Source organism: Meles meles, chromosome 18 (assembly GCF_922984935.1).
Source record: "Meles meles chromosome 18, mMelMel3.1 paternal haplotype, whole genome shotgun sequence".
NCBI lineage: Eukaryota > Metazoa > Chordata > Mammalia > Carnivora > Mustelidae > Meles > Meles meles.
The window spans coordinates 48925154-48948470 of record NC_060083.1 but is presented as its reverse complement, the minus strand read 5'-3'; the positions used below and the strand labels follow the sequence as shown (position 1 = coordinate 48948470).

The window sequence follows — 23317 nt, the reverse complement described above, 5'->3', positions numbered from 1 at the left end:
TATGAAGTTAAATTTCAGAATTACAGGACTAGCAACAAAGGCACTTTAGAGGGATTTATCATTTAAGGTCAGATCTTTCATTCTAGGCCTTATCTAACCACTAACAAATTTAATTTTAAATATCCAAACAGATAGGTTCTAAGTACATGCTACCAACAAAGCTGATTTGAAACTTCTGGTGTAGATTAGTATAAAGCTTGAAATATTTTCCTACTGAAAATAATACCTACTTCACAGCATTATTCTGAGAATTAAATGAGGATTATGTAAAAGCACCTTGCCCAGAGCCTGACACATATGTATAATTAAATTTTTTTTTCAAAGCAACCTATGTTGAAAACTAAGTGATTTTTTATCACAATGATAAACCACTAAAACAATAAAAAATTTTGTTCATTAGTGATCCACTATAGTGATACTTACAATGATACAAAAATGACACATAAATGCTGTAATAATTTTCCTTACCATTTTATGTAATTAAACAGTTGGTTTAATAAAGAAATCTTTGTAACTTACCAGACTGAAAAATAATCTGTGTATGTTTTAAGAGCATGAACATCTCATTTCTACTAAATATTTTACATACTAGCAAGGAAAGAAAAATAATCAGAACACATCATATTTGACCATTTACTGTATTATTACTATAAATGCACCAACATGTACTAATCAAATACAACTGGCTACAGATAATGAGAATCATGCAGAGTTAAACCCTGTACAGTTTCCCAGTCTTCCAGCATGAGCTGGTCATGAGCATTACTACACCAATACACATTTTGTGTAGCAGAGCCTAATACCAGCTTAATGCTATTCTTGTAAAAGTAAATAAAAATTGGGTTTCAGTCACATCACATTGGTTCATGCATTTCTTTAATATCTAGAACAAAGTAAGTTCTGTTTATATATGACCTCTAATGAAAAATCATTTGCTGCAAAAAATGGAGCTAGTACACCAAAACCAATTCTGATAAGTAACACATGAGATACAGAACTAGGGGCGCCTGGGTGGCTCAGTGGGTTAAAGCCTCTGCCTTTTAGCTCAGGTCATGATCCCAGGGTCCTGGATCGAGCCCTGCATCGGGCTCTCTGCTCAAGTTGGGGGAGCCTGCTTTCCTCACTCTCTGTCTCTGCTTGCCTCTCTGCCTACTTGTGATCTCTGTCTGTCAAATAGATAAATAAAATCTTAAAAAAAAAAAAAGAAAGAAAAGAAAAGAAATACAAAAGTTAGAATTCCTAGAACTGATGGTCAAACTGATAACCTAACTGCAAGACAGTAGCACTGTGCTAGATGCAAAGATCCTACTGATAATCAACTCCTAAATCACCTGGAAAAAAAGAGATTCAACAAACAAGACTAAATACAATGAATAATATATCCCAATTATATACAATATGTTATACTGGAAAGCAGAAAATATCCAACCAACCTCAGAAGGCCTTAACTTGAATAGGCACAATCATACTCCAAGAGCCTCATTTCACAAATTAATAGTTAGCTGATAGTCTGATAAACTACCTACGCTCAACAACAACAAAAATTTTTTTTTAAGATTTATGTATTTATTTATTTGAGAGAGAGTGAGCAAGAGAGCACAGGAGCAGGGGCAGAGGGAAAAGCGGACTCCCCTGCTGAGCAGGGAGTCCAGCTCCAGGCTCGATCCCAGGACTGACCTGAGCCAAAGGCAGGCACTTAACTGACTGAGTCACCCAGTGTCCCTCAACACAATTTCTTTGCTACTTTACTTGTTTAGTTATGTTAAGTAACAGAAGTGAATACTGGATCCATTATGTAGCCTGGGAACATCCATATATCTTACCCAGCACCCTAAGTGCTACTTGTTCAATCTTTCATTCAACAAATAGTGACAAATTCATATATGCAAGTGTTCTAGGGCAAGTGTAGTGAAGAAGATGAAGTCTGCTCAAATGAAACCTAGTTTCTAGTAACTGAGATAACAACAAAACAAGTAAATGAATAAATCATTATTTTCAGGTAGTGATAAACACTATGAAGGTTAGGGCCTCTTTGACTTAAGCAGAAATCTACAGCCCTTTATTCAAGAAAGAACAAGTATAAAGGCCTTAAAAAGAAAACACTCTCAACATGTTTAAACAAAAAGGCCAGCAGAAAGGAAACAAAGTAGGAAATGGAGGGAGTGGGAGGGCACAGATTTAGAGTACTAGGAAAAGAGCAATTCAGGTAGGGTTCTATAGGGAGTGATAAAGGCTGGAGTTTATTCTGAATGTGATAGAAGGCTACTGAGTAGTTTTACGTCAAGTCTGGGGAAATATATGATTTGATCTGTATTAATAAGAACACTCTAACTATGACAAGGACAATAGACTATAAGGAAAGAAATGAGGGTAGTTCAGACTAAAATGGCAACAGAGGTAGGGTGGAATGACAAAAGAGTATTTTAAAAAGAAAAATTCTTAAAGCATAATAAAATAAAACAAAAAGCCAATAATAGAGGATAAATGTTAAGAAATCCACGGAAGACAGAAACTAGGTGCATTTGGAGTGAGGAAATTATAGCCCAGAGCATGTGTGGGAAGATAACTGTGAAAGATGAGTGTTTCCAGGTCTGTTTTAAGCACAGAAGCAGTGGTTTCAAGGAGCAAGAAGTGCCCACAGGCAGCAGTCTGAGTGAGAGGAGCAGGACTGAACTCACTGCAAGGAGTCAGGCACTTCCCATCTCCTACACTTTATAAGCAGAAGACATCACAGGTCTCTGCCCCATGTTTGAGACAGAATCCACTGTGCCTGAGAAACAGATCAGAGGCCAAGCTAGTCAGTCAACACATAGGAAAGAGCTATCATGACCCTAGATAAGACATCTCACCAGACCCTTTACCTTACCGTCCGCTGTTATCATGGGAGAAGAGACACTAAATGGAAACTGAATTCACAATCAGGCAGGGCAGGTCACCAAGCATTATGCACCTACAGATGCCTATCAGTTGTTTAAAACTAGTATTTGTTCCCAAAAGACTGCCATCTGTTTTGGTAAGTTGATGTTTATGCGTATTAATTGTTAAGTAATTCGAACATCACCCCTTCAGAGAGGCAAACACAAAATAAAATAAAACCAAAGAGCTCTAGACCTGGGTTAAGATGGAATAAGCAGGGGCGCCTGGGTGGCTCAGTGGGTTAAGCCTCCGCCTTCGGCTCAGGTCATGATCCCAGGGTCCTGGGATCGAGCCCCATATCAGGCTCTCTGCCCCACAGGGAGCCTGCTTCCTCTTCTCTCTCTGCCTGCCTCTCTGCCTACTTGTGATCTTCTCTGTCAAATAAATAAATAAAATCTTAAAAAAAAAAAAAAGATGGAATAAGCACACTCCACCTTACTGAATGTAACTAAAACTGGTGAATGTAAATGAAAACCCTGGAAAGTAGAACAGCAATCTGAAGACTCCAAAAAATAAACAGTAGCAGGCAAACTGTGGAAGGAAAGCAGAATTTGAAGGACAACCAATTCAGTAGCACATTTCCTACTGTTTTTAATGTTCCCAAATTCTGAACTCAAAGGAAATCCAAATCTTGGAATAGCAGAGCATGGATGAAAAGAGATGCAAGAACAAGTCTTCTCTACCTGATTAGGCAGTATGAATGAGGGGGTGAGGGCGGCTCCTCAGGGGACTGAGGGAAAATCCCCCCCCTTCTTTTTTTTTCTTTTTACCTTTTTCTTCCAGCTCCGCCCCCCAGGCAAACTTATTTCACTACTGGCAGCTGTCACTGAGGGGAGACTTAAGTCTCTGAGGGAGGGGAATTTTTTGACCGGAAGAACACAAGTCTAAGGAGTATGATATAACTGAAAGGGGAAATAGATAAATCCATACTTATAATTTGAGATTTCAATATTCTTCTCCTACTACCTGAAAGGATGAGCAGACAGAAAATCATCAAAGGTAGAGAAGACATGAACAACATTATCCATCAACTTGACCAGATTGATATTTATGGGACCTTCCGTCCTAGAAGAGTAAAATACACATTCTTTTTAAATGCATACTGAACATAAGATCGTTTCCTGGAGCATACAACAAGTTTCAATAAAAGTGATTCGGCTCAAGGAAAGTGTTCTTTGATGATAATGAAATTAAATTAGAAATCAATATAACAAAGATATGGAAAATTCACAAATATTTGGAAACTACATCAACACACTTCTAAATAACACAAGTTAAAGAAGGAATCACAAGGGAAATCAGACAGTATTTCAAATTAAATGAAATCATACTCATCAAATTCTGTGAAATGCAGCTAAAGCAGTGCATAAAGCAGTATTTTTAAGATCTTATTTATTTATTTATTTGTCAAAGAGAGAGGGAGAGAGAGAGCACAAGCAGGCAGAGTGGCAGGCAGAGGCAGAGAGAGAAGCAGGCTCCCAGCTGAGCAAGGAGGCTGATGCGGGACTCGATCCTAGGATCCTGGGATCATGACCTGAGCCGAAGGCAGCAGCTTAACTGACTTGTGCCACCCAGGTGTCCTCATTGAGGAAATTTTATAGCACTAAAATTCCTATGCTAAAAAGAAAGTTCCAAACAATCACCTTAGCTTCCACTCTAAGAAACTAGAGAAGAAAAAGAAATTAAACCCAAAGCAGAAAGAGGAAGGGAATAAAGAGTAAAGCAGAAATCAATGAAATACAGAAGAGGAAAGCAGCAGAGAAAATAAATGAAAACTGAAACTGATTCTTTGAGATCAATAAAACTGATAAAACTCTTCCCAGAATGATCAGTTCAAAGAGAAAGAATACCCGAATTACCAATATCAGGAATGAAAGAGGTGACATCACTGAAGATCCACAGATTTTAAAAGGTTACTCAAGAAAAGGTAATTCAAATAGTCATACTTTATTCAAGAAATTTAATTTGTATCTTAAAACTTTCCATAAAGAAAATTCCAGGCCCAGATGGTTTCTCTGAAAAAGTCTATCAAACATTTAAGGATGAAATAATACTAGTTCTATACAAAATATTCTAGGAAAATTGAAGTGGAGGAAATACTTCTCAACTTTCAACTTATTCTAGGAGGCCAGCATTACTCAGATACCAAAATCAGACAAAGGCATTGTAAGGAAAGAAAACTAAATGTCAATACCCCACTTGAACATGGATGCAAAAATAATAAAAATTGTACTAGCAACTCAAATCAACTGTACAAATAAAAGCCACATACACCAGATTTGCTCACTGGTCCAAATCAAATAATGGAAATCTTTGTACCACGCTGGAGTAAAGTGATTAGACGGGCATAGACATCAGCTACCCCAGACCTTGCCCCAAGGACTGAGGACTTACTCTGAAGAATATCTCCTTTTCCACACATTATTTGTTTTCCCTTGAATTAAGGACTTCTTCTTTTTACTTACTATTTTATGTATTTATCACCAATCAACCCTAAAACATTTAAAAATTTTTTTAAAAACCTTAAAAATTTTCTGAAGACAATTAATGCAGCAGGTTTCTACCAATCTCATTTTCAGGAGATAACTCTTCTGGAGACTTTTAACATACTCCAGTTTGGTTTGGTTGCCCTCTCTCCCTGTTTTCTCATTGTCATTCTAAAGACTTCTCTACCTTTCTCCTTTGTTGAATTTCCTATTTCCTATAACCCATCTCTTTCATTTATTTGTCTGACTTTCTCATTTTGATGGATCAGATCCTAAAGAGTCCTAAGAAAGGGTACAAGGCAGGCAAAACAACAACAAACCAAAAAACTTAGATGTCTTAAAAGACTATATTAGTTTATTTCTGTAAGGATGTTAATAATGGTTCTATTACTTCTCTCTGCAAAATTTCTCCAAGTTCTCTCTAAGTTGCTTTATTCTATTTATTTTAATCTCTATCTTTCATACATTAGAAGGTTTCCTCAAATATCTAAAGTAACCCTTGGTTAGTTGCTAATATTTAAGAGAACAGGACGAAAAGGCTGCTTGAGAGTTTTGATACATAGAGTGAACTAGCTAGGCCGTTTTGGTTTGTTTGTTTGTTTTTTTTTTTAAGGAATCTCTGATGGCTACATTTTGTATCTTTCTCTTTAGTCAGATTCTTCAGAAAAGACTAAGCCAACCTCCTGCCTGAAATATGAAACCTAACGGCCAGTATCCTAGTGCCAGTAGGATAAAGACAGCTAGAATGCAATTGTCCTATTTTCAGTGGAGGACTGCCCTCAACTATGCCTAGTAGATGTCTCCCAGAGAATCTCTATTTTGTTCCAAAGAATACATTTCTGAGTTTTGCCAAGGTTAAGAGTAGGGACTTGGGCACCTGCCCAGATGACTGCTTAGCTAATTTTGAGTAAGAGGTCTCAGGAATCAAATGCTTCTTCAACTGACTTTCAGCTAATCTTCCTTTCACCTCCATCTCTACATGCTACCATTCTCGAGTTTTTTGAGGTTTCTGGAGGTTGTTTTCCTGATTTTCTCTGCTATTGAGCTTAGGGTTCAGTTTTTAATTATTCACACACTCTCCAGTTTCTAAAATTGTGTTGATGTTGGCTTTTCTCCAGTTCTCCTTTACTGATCGTTTAGCAGGTTTCTGCAAGGAGCAAATGTAGAAATGTGTGTTTATTCCATCTCTTTACTCCTGATAATACTGATGCTCATTCAGCTCGTTATACATGTATTTTTATGTCTGCTGTCTAAATAAAGAGATACTACAAACAAAATTTCCAAGAAGGTAAGCAACACATTTTAAGTATTAGTTAACTCTGATGAAGATGCAATTCCTGGTAATTTCTGATTGACATCAGGTAGTAGTGCTCAAGGTCACAGAGATCACAGATTTTGCTGTTACTAGGTTCGGCTTTTGTTTCTGCTGTTTTCTTAAAGATTTTATTTGAGAGAGAGAGAGAGAGAGAGAGAGAGAGCGCATGCGTGCACGCGCGTGCGCACAAATGGGCAAAGGGCAGAGAGGGGGAGAATCAGGCCCCACACTGAGCAGGAAGCAGTATGCAGGGCTCAATCCCAGGACCTCAGGTTCATGACCTGAGCTAAAGGCAGGCACTTAACTGACTGAGTCACCCAGGTGCCCCTCAGCTTTTGTTATCAAAACTCAACTACACTCATTGATTTGAAAAATATTTTAACTGACACAGCCTAGGGGGCATAAGATAAATAATTCCCGTATCTGCAGCTGTGACATTTAATACAAATTATGATATTTAATAAAATTAGTACAATTTTTTTCTATTAATTTCTACTAATTTTATTTTTAGGGTCTTTCATACATGTGCTCATTTTCTTTCTTTCCCCCCAACCCAGGTTTATTGAGATATCATTGACATATATAACATTATGAAAATTTACAGTGTACAATGTGTTGATTTGATATGCTTATAAACTATAATTCATTTTAACTTCTTCTTGCATATAAAATATGTTTAAGGAGAAAAATTAGACAAATTGCTGATAAAATACCATGCATATTATTTAAAAATGCATAAGTACTAGTACAAGTTAAAATTTCCAAATCAACCTGTGTATATTATTCCTCTTTTTATTCTACAACAAACAATTTTTTAAAAACAGCACAACTCGGGGAACCTGGGTGGCTCAGTCGGTTAAGTGCCTGCCTTTGGCTCAGGTCATGATCTCAGGGTCCTGGAATAGAGCCCCATGTTGAGCCCTTTGCTCAGCGGGGAGCCTGCTCTCCCTCTCCCTCTAAGCCTTCCCCCACTGCTTGTGCTTTCTCTCTCTCTCATATAAATAAAATCTTTAAAAAATAAAAATAAAAAATAAAAACACAACTCTAAAACTTGGGTAGAGCAAACTTGGAGAAAAAAGCTAAGAAGATTATGGAACAAAAGAACCAGGAACTTTTACAGGATAAAAACACCATACATTTGAAAATCAATGCTTTATTTTATTTGTAAGTAAAGATTTTCTAAGAATCATACATCAGTCAAAATGACTGCCTGAAGTTTTATAATATATTCATCAATTTGGGTTCTCAAACTCCATTCTCTTAGTGGTCATTTCATTCATTCAGCAATATTTATTTAGTAACTACTACATGCCTGGTACTTATTCTTGGCACTGGAAATACAGTAACGAACAAAACAGACAAAAATCTCTACAATCATGAAACATTCATTCTAGTTTTGGACAGAGAAAATAAAATAAATACCAAGGTGATAAGTACTATGGAGAAAAAGAATGTGGGGCACTAGTCATACAATTTTAAACAAGTTAATTAGGAAAGGCCTATATGAAGATTTCACTGATACAGGATGTTTTTACCTAGTTTGGAAGTTGTCACTTCAAAAAACCAGTCTATAGCATATAATAAATTTTAAACAGAAAAGGAAAATAATTAGTAAGGTCCTAATTTAAAATAGCAATTATAAACATAAACCATTTCTTCTGAGAGAGCTAAAACAACAAATATTGTGCTGATGAAATCTTAAAAAGCCAGCGTGCTGATACAAATGGTACTGTTAAAAATTTACTTTTGGTTATATTCCAAAAGTGATATTCAGATATATATCACAATGTTCCTAAACTACTTAAAATCTTATTATGGTATTACCATTTAAAAAATAATATGAGAACATTTTTCATTTTACCTTGAATAAATGATATGACAGAACTTTTAGACTGCAACATATAAAGCCCTAAAGGAGAAACTAGAATATCTAAAGTAGACTCAGGGAAAACCCCAAACCTCAGATAAAGTACTAGAAAGGAACAGCCGATATCTTTTCTTTTTAATTTCATAATAAATTTAATGAAAACTTACCTTGGCCAGAGCGGCTTTGGCGAGAGTCTACACTTGACTGTCTTCGATCCGGTGGTTCCTCGCTCCCTCCATCTATATACAAGTAGAAAGGGCATAAACAAATAGGCAATGGAACTGATGTAGTGTCCTCTACGGTACCATTTGTATCTTAAAACTACAACATCTGGGAGCACTTGGGTGGCTCAGTTGGTTATGTGTCCAATTCCTGATTTTGGGTCAGGTCATGATCTCAGGGTTGCAGAGTTGTGAGATCAACTCAGCATTGGGTTCTGCACTCAGCAGGGAGTCTGCCTAGATCCTCTTTCTCCCTCTCCCTCCAACCCTCCAACCCCACACACGCTCTCTCTCCTTCTCTCTCTAAAATAAATAATCTTTAAAAAAAAGATAATATCTAGCATTTGTTCTCATTTCTTACAATCTCAATCATTAAAATACTTGAGAAGACTTTTTCCTATATAAACCAAACGTTCTTACCCATATTTTTCTGAGGAGTTTACATTCCCCTCTGGAAATGTAAAGAAAATCAAGGTGTTCCCTCCCTATTCCCATACACATACACTCTACTTCACATGAAATGAATAATGTTATCAACCCTGAAATTCACTCACAGATTCCAGTACTGAAACCTTGATTTAAAGATTTAAAGCAACGTATAAATTAATTACAGCTGCCTATTTGAAGTATGTCAAGCAATTCCTTGGGCTCTATGTTTTACTAATAAAAATTACATTTATATGTCTCATAAGTTATAATAAGAAAATTATATAATACATGAAAGAACAATGTAAATCAGGATCAGAAAAACTCAGAAATGAAGAGACAGAAATCAAGAAAGAACTAGAAATAAAACAAAAATCATTCCAGTACTAAAGACTGAACTTTAAGAAAATAAATAAATAAACATAACAAAAGAACTTAAAAGAAAAAAAAAGTTGGGGCCCCTGGGTGGCTCAGTTGACTGAGCCCAGCCAATGACTCTTGATTTCAGCTCAGGTTATGATCTCAGGGTCCTGGGATCAAGCTCAGTGGGGAGTCTGCTCTCTCTGGTCTTGAGATCACAATGATATTTAAAAAAACAACACTAAATGAACTGGTCACCTTCTGAGGTGACCATTATCTTGAGATCTGGGAAAAAGGAAAGAACCAAGCAATTTATCCTATATTTCCCATACAAATTGTACTGGTACCCAAAGAGTACATAAGTGAGATCTTCTATAAAATCATTCCAGATAATAAATGGGAACCAAAAGAAAAAATCATATTATCACCATTTCACAATGAACTAATAGCTCCAGAGGCACTGAGCATCAATGATTAATAACATTAAAAAGGAGTAAAAACCAGACATTATATGCCCCTTGATGATAGGAGCACAACAGCTACAGTTTTCCATCAAACGTGAGTCTTGTCAAACCTCTGAATCTAGCTGTCAGTTTTGAGGAAAAGCAAAAGACAGAGGAAAATGTTGAATTGTTCCTGAGCACACAATAAAATTCAGATTGTGGGAAATTTTACAGGACAAATAATTAAACAAAAGACAAAGATAAAGTATTATGCAGTCCTAAATTATGGTGGAATAAACATTCTTTTTTTTTTCTTTAAAGATTTTATTTATTTATTTATTTATTTTATTGACAGGGAGAGAAAGCACAAGCAGGGGAGAGGGAGGGAGAGGGAGGGAGAGGGAGAAGCAGGCTTCCCGCTGAGCAGGGAGCCAGATGTGGGCTCCATTCCAGAACCCTGGGATCATGACCCAAGCTTAAGGCAGATGCTTAACTGACTGAACCACACAGAAGACCCAACATTCATTTTATCAAAATACAAAACTATATCAGGAATCTATGGAACCTATCATGACCCAAGCTTAAGGCAGATGCTTAACTGACTGAACCACACAGAAGACCCAACATTCATTTTATCAAAATACAAAACTATATCAGGAATCTATGGAATCTATGGAACAGAAGACCCAACATTCATTTTATCAAAATACAAAACTATATCAGGAATCATTACAAAACTAAATCAGGATGTGTAAATATAGTATTAGTCAATTTTTCTTCTTAGTAATTAATTTTTATGCAAGTATCTTCCTTGGAAACCAATTATAATGAGCAACTTTCATATCCAGGCAGGTCTTAAATTTTTACTTTTCTAATTTTTTATGAGGATAAAATTACATATATAATCTGTTTTAACATCAAAACATGCTCTTAAAGTATGTGAGAAGTAATATGAATAAAACATCACCGTGTCCCCTTATCAGGACTGTCTTCCTAAACAATAAGAGGCAAAACAAAACGAAACAAACAAAACCTAGGCTTCAAACAGTATTTTTGCATGACCTGTGGAATGTCAGGGTATCAATAAAACAATAAGGAAAAATACAGGCAAGAAATGGTTTAAGACATAATTTTGAGTTAGCCGGGCAATGAATTCCAAGACAAAAAACAAATCACAATTTTGATACCATCATAATCTAAAATGTTTTAACTGCCTAAATTTTCAAAATTAAATCAGAAATACATTGCAGTAAATTTGAGCAATTCACTCCTCTAAGACTGAAACCCTATAACCAGCCATGTCTTACTCCAATGAAGACTGAGACTAAGAGTTGAGATTAACTCTCAGGTAAAAGTAAACAGTTAAAGGGGTGCCTGGGTGGCTCAGTGGGTTAAAGCCTCTGCCTTCTGCTCAGGTCATGATCTCAGAGTCCTGGGATCGAGCCCCGCACAGGGCTCTCTGCTCGGCAGGGAGCCTGTCTCCTCCTCTCTCTCTGCCTGCCTCTCCGACTACTTGTGATTTCTGTCTGTCTAATAAATCTAAAAAAAAAAAAGTAAACAGTTAAAGATTTTTTAAGAAGAATAAACTCACCACTTTCCCAAGATGATGTAGGAAAAAAATTTCAACCTCTTTAAAAGTGTTTGTGGTATGCTTACGGAACCAATGAATCCATTATCCAAAATAGCAAGACTACAATGACATACAGTACTTCAAATGTTTTGGCTTTGCTTAACACACAATTCCTTCAGTACAGATAAGACCTCCCACGCAGGACACTTACATCTACATTTATGGACAAAACAGAAGACCTTCAGTCGTCAAGCAAGTCAAGTTATTTGCATAAGACTGATTACCTCACCCCAGGGTGTAGAAGGTAGGACTGGGCTGTGTCTATGAAGTAAGAATTTACTCATCAAACTTGAGTTAAAGACTTACTTCAGATATACTGTGAACTTCCCAGAGGAAAACCCCCTGTTGTAACAGATACAGATATAAAAAGAAAAGACTTGACTGTCCAACTAAAGTGCTAGCTTTCAAAGCCAGACCTTAAGTTTCCTGGATTTGAGATAATCAGCAGAGAACATTTATTTTTTTTTAACTGCATACTGAGTTCAATCCAGCAAGTAATATAAAACAATATACTTTTAATACTGAGAAACATGAATAGATTTCCTATTCCCATTATTTCAAAAGGGAAAATGTCACTGGAGAATTTACCTCACAGGGTAGACATCTTTCAATTGAGGTGTATTAAAGCACTGAAATACGCCTTGTAAAGAAATACCAACCATATTGGGATATTCAGTATATACTGATTTCTATGAAGGTACTTAAGTTAGAGAAAGTCTAATAAGAAAGTGCCTGAATAATTCCAAGAAAAATATTTTCTTTCCTGTAAGAAGGGGATACCTTAAATGATTCTTCTTTTCAGCCGAGGATCAAAATATTAGAGTTGAAAAATTAGCAATTTAAGCAACCTTGAATTTGGTAAGCCAAGCTCATCTTTAGTGTTTTCAGCTAAATACTGTGATAGAATAACAGATTAGTTTTTATGAATAAAAATTTTGAAGTTGGTTGCTTTCGATCTTTCTTTGGTAACTTAAACCCTAATAGAAGGCAGGCATGGGAGGGGTATTAAAACTGAATAGAATACAATACAAAGAGATTAAAGTTTTACTATTCAAGTATAAACTCTGGTGCTTTTTACTAATCAAGCATGAATTTGTAAGAACTATATACACTTAAGGCCAACAAGACAGACATGAACTGAAAGGTATGAATGGAATTTTTTTAAAGTGCAAAAGAAAGGACTAGGAACATAAGCTAGACTTATTTATTAGCCAAAGGTCACTTACGAATAGGTTCATAGATAAGATGCTCCGAGGCTACATAAGCACTTTAATAACCAAAAAAAAAAAAAGAAGAAAAGCAGCTCATTTGTTTGGGGTAAAAAAGAGAAAAGGAATTTGTCTATTATCTATTCTCTACTGGGTGTAGTGCCAGAAAGATCTTTACATCATTATCTCATTTATTACTAATAGCAATTCTATGAAACAAATATTATGCCCATTTAAAAGGTAAGACTGAGGGGCGCCTGAATGGCTCAGTGGGTTAAAGACTCTGCTTTCAGCTCAGGTCATGATCTCAGGATCCTGGAATCGAGCCCCACATCAGGGTCTCTGCTCAGCGGCGAGCCTGCTTCCTCCTCTCTCCCTTTCTGCCTGCCTCTCTGCCTGCTTGTGATCTCTGTCTGTCAAATAAATACATAAAATCTTAAATAAATTAAAATTTTTAAAAAAATTTAAAAATTTAAAAAAATAAAATGTAAGACTGAGATTCAGGGAAGTAAAGTGACTTTCCCCAAATCACACTATAATCCTAAAATTCAAACTGTCTGGTTTCAAAACTCTCCACTGCTCTCTTCTATGACAAAGAAGTCATTAAGGGGGTGGTACAGGGTCATGAAGGGGAAAGAGAACAAAAGTGGAAAGAAATCAAATCAGAGGCTACTGCAAAAATTCAGAAGAAAATAAACATTTGGACTAAGGGGGCAGTGGGGGTGGTGAGAAAAGGTCAGATTCTGGATATATTTTGTAGGTAGAGCAGAAAGAATCACCTGTCAGAAGAGAAAAACAAAGAAATAATCAAGGGTAATACCAGTATTTTGGGCCCAAACAATGGATCTGCAATTTACTGACATAGGAAAGAAAGACTGTGAAAGAATAGGTTGGGGATCAGGAGAGTATTTGGAGCTCAGTTCTGGAAACACAAAGCTTGAGGTACCCATTACACAAATAAGCAGACATGAACATACATATGCCATCAGTACAGAAACCACTTTTAATAAACTATATGACATCCCCATGGAAGGACTATAGTTGAGGGGTGGGGGAGAGAGAAAGAGTAAAGTCAAAAGACTAAACCTTGGGGCTGAATTCAACATGCAGAAACAACCGCAGAGTAAGAAGTAACAACCAGAGAACAGAACAAAACTGGAAGACTACAGAAGTCAAGTAAAGAAAGAGTTGCATGGGGGTACCTGGGTGGCTCGGTCAGTTAAGACTCTCGATCACAGGTCATCAGTTCAAGCCCTGTATTGGGCTCCAAGCTACGCATGGAGTCTACTTTTAAAAAAGAAGGAGAAGTACAAAGAGGAGGAGGATGAGAAACTGAAGCAGCAGCCTTTCATGAAAGGGAAAAACTCAAATGTTGATAGGTCAAGTAACTGAAGACTGAGAATTGCCCATTAAATTTAGTGGATGTAGATAAACTTTAACTTGGTATCTGTGGAGTGGTAGGGATGAACCTGATGGGATTAAGCTCAAGAGTGATTAGAAAGAGTTTCTGGAAAAGGTCTTATCTCTCCCTAGAACTGTTAGACAACCCGTGGAGAACTTGGATGCAAGATGTCAAGGTCCTCATTAACACTGGATTACTGAAGAAAACTACCCTATTTCTGGTCTATAGTTATATAAACCAACAAATCCTTCTCATCATATAAACCAGAGGTGAGTAAACTAGCCCATAAGCCAAATCTGGCTTGCCATCTATTTTTGGTGAGTGTCCATAAAGTTTTATTAGCACACAGTCATGATCACTCATTTATAAACAGTGGATGGCTGCTTGTAGACGACAATGACAGAGTTTAGTAGTTACAAACTATATGGCCTATAATACCTAACATATTTACTATGTAGCCCTTTACAGAAAAAGTTTGCTAACCCCTAGTATAAGCAATTCTGAGGCAAATATTCTATTCCCTACAACCCAATCCCCTAGACTCTGGCAGCACAAAACTACTTGATGATATTCAAAGAGGAAACGCATTATAAGCCCTCCATCAACTTATTCACACTTTTCCTCTACCTAAAATGCAGCTGCCTCTACTTAACAATATAAGGAAATTGTATCTAACACATATTTACAGGGCTTAGTGTCTAGCACAACTAAGCTAGACTCAATCTTTGAACTACTATTATTCACATGACCTTAAGAAATTTAATGAAATCCTCTGAACCTCAATTTGTCTGTGAAGCTGATATTAGGTAAGACCTATGAAGTTGTAATGAAAAACAAACGCAGTAATGTATATAAAACACAGCATGCCATCTGGCACTAAGTAAACACTTCTTAAATAACTAGAATCTTCAGCGATCATCATTATGATCAATAACAACATCCTTTCAACCAAAAGATGGTTTAAATATCATTTCCTTATCTTCTCTGTAAGATTTTTCGGGAGAATCCCATTAAGAATTAATTGTTTTCTCTTCTGTTCTTCTCTAGCACTATGCATATCTATTTTATAGCACTGACACATTGCATGATTAATTATTTACATGACTATCTTTGGACTAAAGTTCAAAGTGTGCCTCTGAAAGCTTTTTTCATCTTAATATTCTCAGTGCCAACTTAGAATCTGGTACGGCGTGGGTATTCCCAAAAAAAAAAAAATTGTTGAATTAATTTTGTCAAGAGCCACCTCTAAAATTAGTGCATTCATAAAACCAAACCAAGCTCAAGGAAAAAACAAGTGGTATGGATGTGGTTTTGAGACACAGTTTAAGTAGTTCAATGTTGTCTTTTATCCAAACTATTACTGTGAAAAGAAGAGTGGCATTATTCTAAAGCACAAAGACCTTATCCACCATATCATTCTCAAAGATCTTAATTATCAACAAGAATTTTCACAGGTAAGCCAGACCCCCTAAAAGTGATTTAGTTCTTAAGAAAACATCTATACTAAAGGAAGCATTCTATTCCAAATAAAAAGTATTTCACATAATGCCACCAATACTATAGTTAATACTTCTCACAGGTTTTCATAGATCTAGCTTCTATACTCTAAATCTCAATATGACAAATGACTTCCCTATGATTAGTTATCAATTTACATTTGCCTAAGGTATCCAAAATTGCCTAAGGTATCCCAGAAAGTCTGATCGGTAGCTGAAGAGAAGTTCCAAACACAGAATGGTTTGATTCTCATGATGAAGCTATGCATCAATGATGATGAGTAATAAAAGGAAAACAAAGTAGACTTGCTAAATGTAAATGGAGTAATCACCAGTAATAATGCCAGTAGTTTAAAACTTGATGACTATGCTTTCAAGGTGCACAATGAATATATAAAATGTCAAGCCTAACACAAAATTAAATAGAACAACTGTAAAAAATAAAGGTTATCTGCAATTATATATTTTTCTTGTTTTTTATTAATAAAGTTTTTATTTTAGAATAGTTCAGATTTATAGAAAAGTTGCTGAGATAGTACAGGGAGATCCCATAAACCCTACACCTGGTTTCCCACTTAGATTAGTCATTTGCCAAAACTAATGAATCAATATTGATACAATATTATTAACTAAAGTCCACACTTTACTTAGATTTCCTTAGTTTTTTTTTTTAATGTTTGTTTTCCATTCCATGATGCCATATTACATTTAGTCATCATCATCATGTATTCTCAGGAACTTCTGTTGTTTTTGGTGACTTTGACAGTTCTGAGGAGTACTAGTAAGGAATTCTATAGAATGACCTCCTTTGCGGTTTTGTCTGATGTTCTTCTCATGGTTAGACTCGGGTTATAAGTGAGAGGACCACAGAGGCAAATTGCTCTCTCCATCATTTAATTTCAAGAATGCATACTATCAATATACTGAAACTAAATAAATAGGTCTACGTGTTTTACATACCCTGCGTACAACTAAAAAGAAAACTGAAGCTCTAGCTTCTTCAGCTGTGCCGTTAATGGAAACAGGCATTACCTATTTGTTTCTTATTATGTGTCAGACACTGTGCAAAATGTCGTACAGATTTATGTCATTCAATCCTCAATAAGACCTTATGATATAAATACCATTTTTCTTTTTGCGAGATCAAGAAACAGGAATCGAAATTTCAGGCAAACATGGCCACAGCTGTAGTTTTTAAGTGCAGGATCCAGAATCTGAATCATTCTAAAGCCTGTTCTCTTCTCCACCATTCTCTGTCTATACACAAACATAGCATGACAAGTTAAGAGAGCTCAACAATGCAGCTGATAGGAGACCAAAAAACATGAAAAAATTCCAAGGTGAATTTGAAATAATTTTTTATTTCAAACTTCTTCCCCTCAAATCGGGTACTCAGTATGGCTCAACTGAATTCTTGAGTTTAACAGTTTGCTTGGAGTTATTAAGAAGCATAGATTGCTCTACAGATAAACACTTCTTAGAGTCCCAGAATGATAGCGCTAAGAAGGAATTTCGACTTTATTTTTGTCAATTGATGCTTTTTAACCAATTTGTGAGGGTGAAGCTTAGCAAAAAGCAGTCCAGCAGAACAACTTAACAACAGTTAAAAATATAACTGAACGTCAACAATAAGTGTATATACACACATACACATACTTTGTTTATTTTTGGTGATTTTAATCTGTTGAAACTGGATGCTGAGGAGAATACATGTGAGTCTCAATCTTGGCCACATACCAGATTGATCTAAAAATCCAGGGATTTAAAAAAATCCTCATGCTCAAGCTACCCCCCAGATCAATGAAATAAGAATTGAGAGGGAGACCCAAGCATGACTAGTTCTTTAAAACTCCCCTGATGATTCAGCATGCAGCCAAAGTTGAGAAATATTCATAGAGATGAAGTGGTGCTTGGATACAGAAACGAACTGGATCCATCTGCAAGTTTCCAGGGCTAACAGATGCTACAGGTAAGAAATACTAATTGTACTAAAGGGTATGATCCCTAAATTGAGGAAGGTTACACTCGTATGTTCACTCCCTATTTATTTACTGATTTTGGTGAGTTTGGGAGTTTATGGGGTAAACCAGGATAATACTGTATAATTTGAAGAAGGTTCTAACATACAGTTAACTAGACTAAATTTACTTTTTTGAGATGGGTTTGTGAAGTTATACTACCAAGATGATTTTGTCATCTAGATGTAAAGCTTTCTAAGATTCTGGAAACTAGAATAGCCTCTGCTTCTTCACATCAACCTGGTCTCAAGAAAGTCCCAGCTCCTAAAGCATGAGAAGGGACGTTCAGGAACTGTATCAGATTTTATTTATAAAAACAGACAGGAATAAAAGAACGTGGTGCAAATCCAAAGAGCCTGGTATACTAGAGCACAGAAAGTATGGGGAAAAGGCAGGATATCAAAGTAAAAAGTTGGCAAAAGCATCATCACAAAAGGCATAATCATTATTCATGATTAGACTTCATCCTCTAAGTGTGGGGAAGAAAATGAAGGACAGTGAGCAGGAGAGTAACATGATCTGAATGGTGTTTTCAAAAGATAAATTTGTTGAGCATTTATAGATGGCACTATGGGGTCAAAGAGGCAAAGAGATCACTGCAAATAAGCCCAAAGGAAAGGAAAGCCTGAAGAAATACGCTAACACTGCGAATACAGAAGAAAGGGTAGGTTTGTGGCATATTTAGGATTAAGAACCCCAAAGATTTCGTATCTTTTTGAAAGAGGTGTTCTAATCACCGTCAATCAGTTTTCTTTCCCCTTTCTTCCTTAAATCTATTCTCATCAGGCTTTCGCCCATGCTGCTCCAGCAAATTCACACTTATCAAGATCTCCTATAAAGTCTACTGCTAATTCCAGCGGTCAGCTCTGTTTTCTTACTTTTTGCCTTATTATAACAACATTTGATGCAGTTCACCATTCTCTTTTCCTTGAAGCTTTCTCTTCGCTTAACTTCCAAGACACCACCCTTTCCAATCTCTGCGGTTCCCTCTTAGTCTTCCTGGCTTGTTCTGTCTCTGCTCCCCAGTCCCTACATGGCCCAGTGCCCTAGGGCTCACTTTTCTAATTAGTACTCTCTCTGATGTACACTCCTTTGTTTATCTCAAACAGACTCATGGCTTTATGCTTCATCTAGATGCTAATGGTTCCCAAATCTGTATGTCCAGCCTGAACCTTGTTTGTGAATGAGCTCAGCACTTCCGAATTGCCCACCCCAGATCTCTACTTTGAAATTAAGCAGGCATCTCAAAACTTGACGCAGCCTCTCATTCCCCCTCTCACTCATTCCCCTCTTATTCCCCCATTCCTTATCTCTGTGAACAGCAACTTCATTCTTTTAGTTGCTCCAGTCAAAAGCCTGGGATATCCTTAACCCCTCCCTATCTTTGTCTCATACTGCAAAAGCATTCTAACAATAAACTGTCAGCTGTACCTTCATAGTATATCCAAACTATGTCTCACCCTTTACTCCTGCCACCCTGGTCCCAGCCACCTTTGTCTATGACCTGGTTTCTCTGCTTCTGCCCCAGCCTGGCTTCAGTTTTTTCTTCACACAGCAATCAGAATGATTTTGTTAAAACACAAATCGTATCATGACACTCCTCTCCTCAAGGATTCCCCATCTTAGTAAGAGTAAAAGTCAAAGTACTTAGATCAAGGCGCTACACAATATGGCCCTCATTACCTCTCTGACTTCATCTCCTACTACTCTTGGGCCTCTGACTTCACTGAAGCATACTGGTTCCCTTCACACTTTAAACATGCCAAAGAAGGGTGCTTAGGTGGCTCAGTCAGCTAAGTGTCTGCCTTCTACTCAGGTCATGATCCCAGAGTCCTGGGATTGAGCTCTGTCGCAGGGCTCCCTGCTCAATGGGGAGTCTACTTCTTCCCTCTCCCTTTGCCCCTCCCCATGTCCCTGCTCTTTCTCTCTCACTCACTCTCAAATAAATAAATAAAATCTTTTAAAAATAAAAATAAAAAATATACACAACAAACATGTACCCATATCAAGGTATCTGCCTAGAATATTTCTCTCTCAGATATCAGTATGGCCTGTTCTTTCATTTCCTTCAGATGGCATCTAAGTGTCCCCTCAACAACCATCTTCCCTCAGCACCCTATCTAAAATCATAGCCCCCCAGACACCAGATTTACAGACATACTTTTTTCTCCCTTCCCTGCTTCTTGCCTCTCCTTAGCAGTTACCACTAACAGATTCTATACTTTTCTTATTTACTTTAATTTTAGCCATTTCCTCTACTAGAATTTAAGTTCTATGCGGACAAATAATTTTGTATTTACTGTTCTATCCCCTATGCCTACAGCAACAGCTGATGTCTGAATTAATTTGTGTGAGTGAAATGAGTGAAGGAAGGGAATTCTGGATGCCTTAGAAATTCCCCAAATTTGGGAATTTCACTGGACTTATTATAATTCCATTAACCAAAATAAAGCATAGAAGATGGGAGACTGGGAAAAAGAAATAATAAGTCACTTTAGCTAAAGATTTATTTTACAACCTAACTTAATCTTAACCTCTATTTAGTGCCTCAATAATTCGAGTTCTAGGACTGGAAGAAGGGAAACATGAACAGCCAGAAATGAAATTATTTAATCCCTTGTTTGTTTGTTTTTTTAAAACCAAACAGGTAATTCTCAAACAGGAGCTCTGTAATGATTCCCAATTCTCAACACAAATGTTTATGTTTAACTTTTAAATACATTATTCTATCCCTTTATTCATCTATTTGTGTAAAAATTAGAGAGGTCCATCTACGAATTAATTGCCTTTTTCAAATTTCTACTTGAATGTCTCTTATATACCTCAAACTCAAAATACCCAAACAGGAAATTCTCACCTTCCCCTCACCCCTTCAAATCTGATACTATCAGAGCTCCCCATCTCAATGAATTCATCACCAAATTTTGTAGATTCTCCTTCCTAATGTCCCTTGAATCCATACCTAACCTGTTTCCAATTCCTATACCCATTCCCTTCTAAATGTTTATCCACAAAATGGCCAAATAATCATTCAGAAATGCAGCTATAATAGTTTCCCCATTTAATGTTTAAAATGTTGAAGTGATCCCCATTAGAACAGATATAAACTCTTAACATGGTCTATAAGATTCGACTTTTCCAGCTTCATTTCTAATTCGAGCTCTCTTTGTTTTCTTAATATTGGCTTTTGTTCAGTTTCTGATCTCTACCTTCAAGATCTAAAGTAGAAACCTGAGAAACAACTACTACTACATGCTTGGGAAGTCAGGATAAAGTGATTTTGATCCCAAATTCCTGCCTTCATATATGAGGATAAGTAAGTTTCAAAAGCACTAGTAATAGAAAAATTTTATTTTATGTCATACATTCAATAAAATATTATTTTATTATTCAATAAAATAAACCCTTAAATTTATTCCTCTTATACCTTAAAAAGATAGAATGATAGCTACTGACAGATTAAAAATCATATCTCCCCCTCTCCCACCTCACCCTTCAAAAGGACACATCTTTCTGTTTTGACTAATAAGTATATTTAAATGTACTTGATACTCACTGAAAACCCAAAATAACAAAAAGTCAGAATATATATTATCTAATGATACCTTCATTTTTTTCCACAAATAAATTATACTTTATTAATCCCATACACCTATATTATACAAATATAATGATGGCAATGAATATAAAAAATTAAGACCAAAATGTTTTAAGGAAATTTTTTTTAAAGGAAAAACCCTGGTATATGTCATCTACAATATTCAGAACAATATTCCCTTCTCTAAACTTGTCATTAGTAAGGCCCTTACTAGAGTGTTACTACTTTGTATTTTTCTCCTGTAACTAGGAAACATAAATGCAACAATGATTAATTGTTGAATAACAGGAATCATTAGGATCTTGTAGAATACAGACATATTTAATCAGGGCAGATGGGTGGACTTGATCGACTAAGTGTCTGACTCTTGACTTCGGCTCAGGTCTGGATCTCAGAGTCCTGAGATTGAGGGGAGTCTGCTTAAGACTCTCTTTCTCCCTCTCCCTAGGTCCCTTCCCCCAGTTACATGTGTTCTCTCTCTAAAATTAAAAAAAAAATTTTTTAAGAAATATATAATTAAAAAATAAGGATTAATTGAATAAGGAATCAAGAAAACAGACTCACATTTAAATAAAGGAACTTCATATATGAGAAAATAGCATTATATAGCACTGGAGAAAGAAAAGGCTATTCAACAACAAATAGGGTACAAAAACTAACTTTTTCCATATGGGAAAAAACAACTATCTCCCCTTGTCATACCTCAATCTCATTACTAAAAAATTAAGGGGAAAAATGTAGTAAATGTAGTAAAAATGTAGTAAAAAATCTGAAAGTGAAAAATCAAAACTCAATCATTAAAAGAAATTTTCTGAAACAACACAGGGGTAATAAAGAATGATAAAAATGAATAAACTAAAATTTTAAACTTACATTCAACAGAGGTTTAGAGTTTTAGACTTATAACCAAAAGCAAAGTCTTAAGACAGAACAGACTAAGAAAAGATATCCACAATAAATATCAAAGACTAAGGATCGATCTACAACAGAGATCTATGAACGTCTATAAAGAGAGTAAATATTTCAGGCTTTGCAGACCATATGTTCTCTTTTGCAACTATTTCACTCTACGATTGTAGCACAAAAGCAGCCACAGACAATATGTAATAAACAAATGTGGCTGTATTCCAATAAAATTTTCTTTATGGACATAGAAATTTGAATTTCATATAATTTTCATGTACTGTAACATTCTTTTTTTTTTCTGAATCACAAAATAATTGTAAAAAGTACCCTTCACTCACAGGTTGTACAAGAACAGGTAGTAGACTGAATTTGACCCAGGAGCTATAGTTTGCTGAACCCTGTCTAGAATATATAAAGAATATCCATAAATCAATAAGACAAAGATAAATAAATCCAAGAAAAAAATGCACGAAGAATATAAGGAAGCTATTAACAAAAGAGGTCATCTGAAGGGCCAAACACATCAAAGGATATTTGGCTTCACTAGAAATTAAGGAAACAGAAATTAAATCAGTAGGGTACTACTTTTCATGTAACAGATTAGGGAAAATGATGAAGTCTGATCATATGAATGTTGGCAAGCATACTACAAAACAGAAACTCACAAACACTGCTGAGAAGACTATAAACTGGTACAGTGACAAAGCAAAGAAATTACCCAGTAAAAGTGAAATGCAAATGATCTACATCCTGGCAATTCTACTTTCAGGTATAGCCACTAGAAAAACTCTGATAGTGTGTAAGGATATTCACTGCAGCATGATTTGTAATAACACAGAACAAAACAAACACTGAAATAAACTCAGACTTCTATTAGGAGAGAAATGAATAAGAGAAATGTGCTAATGAAATTGAATACTACGCAACACATATGAGAAATAAACATATACACCAACAAGAGCAAAATAAGCAAGATGCAGAATTCCACAGAGAGAATGATACCACTTAGTAAATTTTAGAACACA

General features: G+C 36.0%; 1 protein-coding gene across 5 annotated transcripts in view; it reads right to left on the bottom strand.

Moving 5' to 3' along the window:
• TANC2 (tetratricopeptide repeat, ankyrin repeat and coiled-coil containing 2) overlaps positions 1-23317 on the bottom strand; it is a 375880-nt gene that overhangs the window by 262599 nt on the left and 89964 nt on the right. For all 5 annotated transcript variants that reach the window (XM_045983964.1, XM_045983965.1, XM_045983966.1 and 2 more), the window contains exon 3: positions 8752-8823. In XM_045983964.1, coding sequence (XP_045839920.1) covers positions 8752-8823 — 72 coding nt within the window. The remainder of the gene's footprint in view (positions 1-8751; positions 8824-23317) is intronic.